The following is a 6,950-nucleotide window of genomic DNA, read 5'->3' on the forward strand; positions in this document are numbered from 1 at the left end:
CCTCCTCTTATCCCAGGAGGGCCACCCCTTCCTGACACCGCAGGCCCTGGGCAGGGGACAGGTGGATAAAGCTCCCTCTAGCCGGCCTCTGCCTTTAGGACCCTTGTGATGGGGCCTCTCTGGTTTCTGGTCGTAGGTGAGAAACAGCAAAGCCAGCGGCTACTGCTTGGACCAGGGGGCAGAAGACGATGACCGTGCCATCCTGTACCCCTGCCACGGGATGTCCTCCCAGGTAGGGGTGGCAGTGATGTTCCTGAGGGACACAGCCCGGGACACAGGTGGAGGCGGCTCCCGGGGGGCAGAGGCGGGCCTGCCGGGGCATTCTGATGCCGTGCAGGCTGTGAGCTCAGGCCCTGGGTAAATTGAGAGCAATGGCTTTGCTTTGGGCGACTCACCTGACACCTGTGCCTCAGTTTCCCTATCCATCGATGGGATGATCATGGTACCTATTTCTCAGGGCTGCTGCGTGGACTGAAGTGGAAAATGAGGGTAAATGGTAGCCACAGTGTAGACGTAGCCCAGGAAGTATCACATTAACTGCCAGTTCTTCTCAGCTGAATGCCTACCAAGCGATGCTCCAGCCCAGAATCACCTGGAGGGCTTTAAAAACACCCAGGCGGGTGTCCAGACCCCAGGCAGGTACGTTTCCAGAGCTCCTGGCGGTGCTGGTGTGCTGGACCCCGACGCGGAGCCTGATGTTTCCAATCCCAGGGAATCCGCCTTCTGCTTTCAACGACAAGGCTTCTTCTCAGCGGGTGTTACTTAAATTAACCCCCGAAATGACACTCGGCCCCCCTGAAGCTCTCTGAACCTGCCCCCGCTCTGGGACATCCACGGGTGCTGACACATCCACACAGCTGCGCGGGGGCCCATCGCGGGCGCGAGGGGCCAAGCCTGTGACGACGGAGAAGACGGTGCTCCCCTGGCACCCCTGCCGCCTCTTCACAGGACCCCCGCTCGCACATGGCCTCGCCTTTAGAGAGCGAAGCAGAATCACCCATCGAGGTGCAAACGTGGCCTCCCAGGAGAAGTCCAGTTTGCTGGGCCCTCAGCTGCAGGAGGGGAAGCCTCTGGCCGGCACAGACCTGAGGCGAGAGGCCACGTCTGTGGGGCGTCGCCGGACACACCCTGCTCCTCTGCGACTCCACGTGGCTGGGTGGACGGTGGTCATTTCCCAGCGAGCCCTGCTGTGGAGAGAGGCAGCGCGGGGCCAGCTTCGGAGGTGTCTGGGGCAGCAAATCGCGTGGCTGAGTGAGGGTGGGTGTTCCAAGGACCCCGCGCCACGCCTGGGGGAGACCCACCCCCGTGAGTGGACCCTGGGGCGGCCGGCAGAAGCGGCCTCGCTGCTGGAACCGGGGTGGACGTGGACGCAGGTGGACGGGGAGGCCAGCCCACGGGGCCGCGCCCCACGGAGAGGTCGGATGGACCCATGTGCCCACCAGGCCGGACACGCCCGCGGTGGTGTCTCCTTTGCAAATGACCTCAGTCGGTTTGGTCTCAGTGGAGGCTGCTGAAGTGTTCACGGGGACGAGCTACATCCCCAAACCCCGATCCCCGGCTGTGTTAGTGTCCTGGGGCCAACTGGGAACCGGTTTAAATGACAGGTGTTTATCCTCTCAGCTCTGGAGACCAGAAATCTGAAATCACGGCATGGGCAGGGCTGTGATCCCTCCTGGGCTCTAGGGCCTCCCTTCCCGCCCCGGTGGTCCCACGGTTCTTGTCTGGTGGCCACACCCCTCCAGGCTCTGCCTCCGTCATCGCGTGGCCTGTGCGGGCCTGTGCTGCGTCTTCACCCTGCCTTCTCCTTGTGTCTCTGTTTTCTCTCCTTATCAGGACGCCAGTCGTGTTGGATTAGGGCCGCCCTAACCCGGTATGACCTCATCTTACCTCGAGCACTTCTGCAGTGACCCTATTTCCAAATAAGGTCACATTTACAGGTGCCAGGGGGTTAGGACTTCAACATGACTTTTGAGGGGGAAACAGTTCAGCCTACAACATAAAGAAAGCCAGTCTCGGACCAAAATCTGCACACGTACAGATGGTTAGTAAACAGTCCTCAGGGAGCAGACAGACCAGTGCATGGACCCCTCACGATGGGGCCCAGCCCCCTGTCCTCTGTCCGCTGCGCTGGCCTGACCAGTGTGAGTGAGAGGGACACGGGGCAGGCGCGTCCACCTCCGTGTGGGCATGGGACCCCTCCTGGGCTGGACTCAACATAGCCTGGGGGTCGTTAGGAGGCCCTTCCTTTAACTTGCCAGGTTTTATTCTGACCATTTTCAAACTTCCAGAAAAGTAGAAAAGTCTTCAGGGGCTTCCCTGGTGGCGCAGTGGTTAAGAATCCGCCTGTCAATGCAGGGGACACGGGTTCGAGCCCTGGTCTGGGAAGATCCCACATGCCATGGAGCAGCTGGGCCCATGAGCCACAATTACTGAGCCTGCGCATCCGGAGCCTGTGCTCCGCAACAAGAGAGGCCGCGACAGTGAGAAGCCCGCGCACCGCGATGAAGAGTGGCCCCCGCTTGCCACAACTAGAGAAAGCCCTCGCACAGAAACGAAGACCCAACACAGCCATAAATAAATAAATAAATAAATAAATAAATAAATAAATAAATAAAAGAAAAGTCTTCAGACGACTAACCACACACTCATGGGGTCAACAAACAGCAGCCTGCCGGCCAAAGAAAAGTTTTTACCTTTTTCAAGGTTTATGGAGGGAAAAGAAGGAAAACAACGTGCAGCGGTATCCATGAAGCACACAGGCTTGTTCCCTGCGCTTCACAGACACCGTTTTCCACCCCTGATCCAGACGCCGTGGTGTTCAGATCGGGCCGTATTTGCATCATTTATTTTTTTCTGAGTCATTTTAAAGCAAGTTGCAGGCATCAGGTCCTTTCTCCTCGGAGTGTATCAGAACGCATCTCTAAAAGTATGGCCTCCCCACAAGCCAGCAGTGATGCCTAAAGTCACCGAAGCCCTTCCCAGCCCGGCTCACTGCCCCACTCGGCGTCTGAGACAGACCTCCCTGAGCACAGGCCGTGCTGGCTCCCCGACACTGAGGCTCCCGCTTCCCAGCTCCGCCAGGTCCTTACCTGCGAGGCTGAAGCTACAGGTGGCAGGGGATCCGGCTTGGAGCTTGTGCTGGACATTTCAGGGGCTGCGGGCCCCATAGTCAAACCTCCGTGGCTTCAGAAAGTTTACAGAGAAGGGACACGAGCATATCTGTGACCACCTGTCCCCAGACAGAACCGCCTGCAAGGACCACAGTCTTTATTTTGCTCACAGATCTGCAGCAGGACCCACCGTCTGCACGGCACTGCCCAGGCCACCCCGCAGGCTGGTGAGGCCACCTCTGAGCCGCCGTGGGCGGGCCGCTCCGGGGCCTCGGCCCCTCCCCACACGGCCTCCCCCCGCTGCTCGGGCCTCCTCACCTTGGAGCGGTGATGCCGAGGACGGTCGCCCCAGGAGACGTGGGAGGTGTCACGCGCGTTTACGCCCAGCCCCCGAGTCCGGCGGCACCACTCCGGCGATGTTCACACGCCGCCCCCAGGAGGACGCGGGAGAGAACGCGGGCCCCACGCTAAGCGGGGGTGTCAGAGTCGCAGGGCCGCGCGAACATGCAGGGGAGGTGCTGTGCCATCAGATTGTACTGGAAAACACAGCAGAGTGTGTGTGTGCGCGTGCACCCACTCTTATGGGAGAGAAAAGGAGAGGAGAGAAGCACTTGGCCGACACCGGCACCTGCTGTGCTCAGCCTGCGCTCCACACGCCCGTGGGTTCCTCACGGTGGCCCTGCCAGGCAGGCACTGTCATCATCTCCCGCTCACAGATGAGGAAACCGAGGCACAGAGAGGTGACGTGACTTGCCCAAAGCCACACAGCCGGGGAGCGGAGGAATCTAGGGCACTGGTCTCGTGAGCGCACAGGTGTTACTTAGATGGTGTTTGGCAAATGACGTGACCTGGAACCGTGAACTTGGGGCGGCCTCCGGTTCGAGGGCAGATGGGCGGCCCGGGGCACGTGGGAAGTCCTCCTCGTCTGAGGCCGAGGCTCTGGGCCCCATGGAGGGAGGGGTCCGAGCAGAGCTCGGGGGAAGGAGTCCAGGAGCATCCTGCTGGGGGGATTTGTGGAAGAAAGGGGGCTGGGGCCGCTGGAAGGCGTCCCCCGGGGGCTCCCCGCACACGGCCTCCCCGGTGCCCTGGGGCCGAGGGGGCTGCTCGGGGCCCGGCCCCTCCCCAGCAAGGCTGGCCCGGTGACCCGGCTGGCCCCACCCACCATGCCCCACCTACTCCCTCCAGGGCCTGGGGCGGGGGAGGGGGGGCGGCCCCGTGTGAGGCCAGCCCCGCCCACGCGCCCGCTCCGCGCCTCTCCCCAGCTGGTGCGGTACAGCGCCGAGGGCCTGCTGCAGCTGGGCCCCCTGGGCTCCACCGCCTTCCTGCCCGACTCCAAGTGCCTGGTGGATGACGGCAGGGGCCGCACGCCCGCCCTGAGAAAGTGTGAGGACGTGGCCCGGCCAGCGCAGCGGCTGTGGGACTTCACCCAGGTCAGCGGGCAGCTGGGACCCCGGGCGCTGGACCAGCCTGTGGGGAGCTGAGGGCAGCGGGGGCTGCCGGGCTCGGGGGCTGGACCAGCTGCTGCCACGTGACCCCCTCACGGATGTCAGGGGACCTGCCTGCAGCCACAGCCAGGGAAGGGCCGGGCTGCGCACAGCCCCGTGGCGGCCTCTTCTGGCCTCCTGGGGAGGGGCTTTGGCAGAGGGATGGGCTCTGACTGCCCCGGAAGCCCCGCCCCAGCTGCTGGCCAAGTGGACCAGACTGGACTCCCCAGAGATTTGTTGAGATCGACCCAACCCCTCCCACGCAGGAGACCCTGGGACAGATGTGTGCACGTCCTGTCTGGGGGCTCCCGGTCACAGGAGAGGCTGCAGGGGTTAGCTGTCACTGCCTCAGTGGAGCCAACGAGATCAGCGGTCCCCAGGAGGCCGTGTGTGGGGCCAGGATGCTGAGGGCCAGAGTGCATGGGAAGGACCTGTCTGGGGAAGGATAGAGAACATACAGGACATGAGCCTGGGGGTCCATGGGTTTGGGCCAGGGCCCTTGATGTTTGGGGGACCAGAGGGCCTGCAGAGGTGACCGATGGGCAAATCAGACGTGCCAGGGGTCAGGGAGGCATTCTAGGGGAAACACCCGTCTCAAGGGCCCTGGCGTCCATTGTCTTGATCACTCCTGGGACTCCAGGAGAAGGGAGATGGCTGATGGGGGCGGGGGTGGGAGGACAGAGGAATTGGGGGACAGAAGGTCACTGAGGACAGAGACAGGGGAACAGAGGGTCAGGAGGGACCAAGGGATGGGGGACAGAGGGACCGGGAGAGTCAGGACCCCGAGTCTCAGGTGGCCGTGCAGTGACCCGCTTGGCCTTGGTATCACCCCCACTCCTTAGAAGCTCTTGCGATGGGACCCCCGGGCTGACTGGGTCTCCCTCCCATGCAGGGCGGTCCCATCGTGAGCAGAGACACGGGCCGGTGCCTGGAGGTGGAGATGTCCAAGGATGCCAACTTTGGGCTCCGGCTGGTGGTGCAGAGGTGCTCGGGGCAGAAGTGGACCATCAGAAACTGGATCCAGCCAGGGCGGCACTGACCCCCAGGCTCACCCTGTGCCCCCGCCCCAGCGCAGACCCCGAGGACCTGGGGCAGGCGTGGGGCCCCTCCCACTCAGCCCACCACTGGAACCCAGAGGGCCCTGGCCGTGCCCGCACCACTTCGGGGGGGGGCGACCTGTCCTCAGCTGCCGGCGGGTCCTGGGGACATGGGGACATGGGGACCTCCCCCCCTCCAGGAGTGTGGACCCCCCGCAGCTGGCGGCTCTGCCTGAGCGCATCAGCTGACCGCCAACTCCAGATCCGAATCACGTGCCTTTTCTACGGTATTCCTGTCGAGCCGCCAGTGGCCACCTCCTTGCATGTGCTGAAGCTCCCGTCCATCCCCCAGGCAGCAATAGCCCCCTGTGAACTCCGAGCTCCTGACCTCTCCGCCCCTTGGCGGGGCTGCCCCGGTGACCACCTCCATCTAAACCGAGCGGAGCAAGGCTTTCCCTGGCTGGTGAGGGGGGATGGGGACAGCAGCTGCAGTGGCCTCAAAGACAACCCCCCGGCAGCGCTCGTACGAGGAGACTGATGTGACTGCTTCAGTCCAGTAAAGAGTGATTAAACCATACAGACCTGATGTCTCGTCCACAGGAGCCAGAGCTGGTCGGCCGTCCAGGGAGGGACCCTGTTCTAGCAGCTCACCCGGGGCCAGGCACCTCTTGTGTTGCTCTAAGGCAGGGGTCAGCAAACAATGACCCGCAGCCCCTCGCCTATTTTTATAAATAAAGTTTTATTGGCACACGGCCACACCCCTCGGTTTATGTACTGTCCACAGTGGCTTTCACACTCCAGGGCTGGAGTTGAGAAGCAGCACACCCCCACCAGGGCTGTCCCAGGGCCTCCAGGATGTCCTCTCATGATTGCACTTAAAATTGCAGGACAAAAAGTTCTGCCTGTCGCTTTCCCCCATCAGGTCCAGTGCCAAGCTAGCTTCTTCCCAATCCTAGCTGCTTCCTCCTGCCTCCGGCCCAATGGTGGAAGGCCTCAGCTGTGCAACGGTGAGGGGCCCCAGGGCTTGGCTCACCCAGCCATGGAAATGAAGAGTAGATGGGATGCCAAGCTCCTGAAAGCCAACCCACCTAGCTCCCCCCGCCCCATGCACAGGGTCTCCTGGCCCCTTTGGTGGTCTCCCAGGGACAGAAATTGTGGGCACCGTCAGTAACCTCCAAGTTTCTCCCCATTCGTATAGAGTAACCTGGAAAGCAGGCTGGCAGGGTTTCCAGACATCAGGGCTTCAAGCTGGGGGGCTTGAAGACCCTACCTGTTCTCACTTTGCTGTGGCCAGGCAGCCCGTCCTTCCAGAAGACGGG

At 62.4% G+C, this 6,950-nt stretch overlaps 1 protein-coding gene across 1 annotated transcript in view; it reads left to right on the plus strand.

Moving 5' to 3' along the window:
• Positions 1 to 6,373, plus strand: part of GALNT9 (polypeptide N-acetylgalactosaminyltransferase 9) — a 94,490-nt gene extending 88,117 nt beyond the window's left edge. Inside the window, exons 9-11 of the mRNA XM_036823794.1 lie at positions 137 to 232; positions 4,373 to 4,540; positions 5,487 to 6,373. Coding sequence (XP_036679689.1) covers positions 137 to 232; positions 4,373 to 4,540; positions 5,487 to 5,633 — 411 coding nt within the window. The 3' untranslated portion in view covers positions 5,634 to 6,373. The remainder of the gene's footprint in view (positions 1 to 136; positions 233 to 4,372; positions 4,541 to 5,486) is intronic.
• Positions 6,374 to 6,950: the final 577 nt, after the last annotated feature.

This window comes from Balaenoptera musculus, chromosome 14 (genome assembly GCF_009873245.2).
Source record: "Balaenoptera musculus isolate JJ_BM4_2016_0621 chromosome 14, mBalMus1.pri.v3, whole genome shotgun sequence".
NCBI lineage: Eukaryota > Metazoa > Chordata > Mammalia > Artiodactyla > Balaenopteridae > Balaenoptera > Balaenoptera musculus.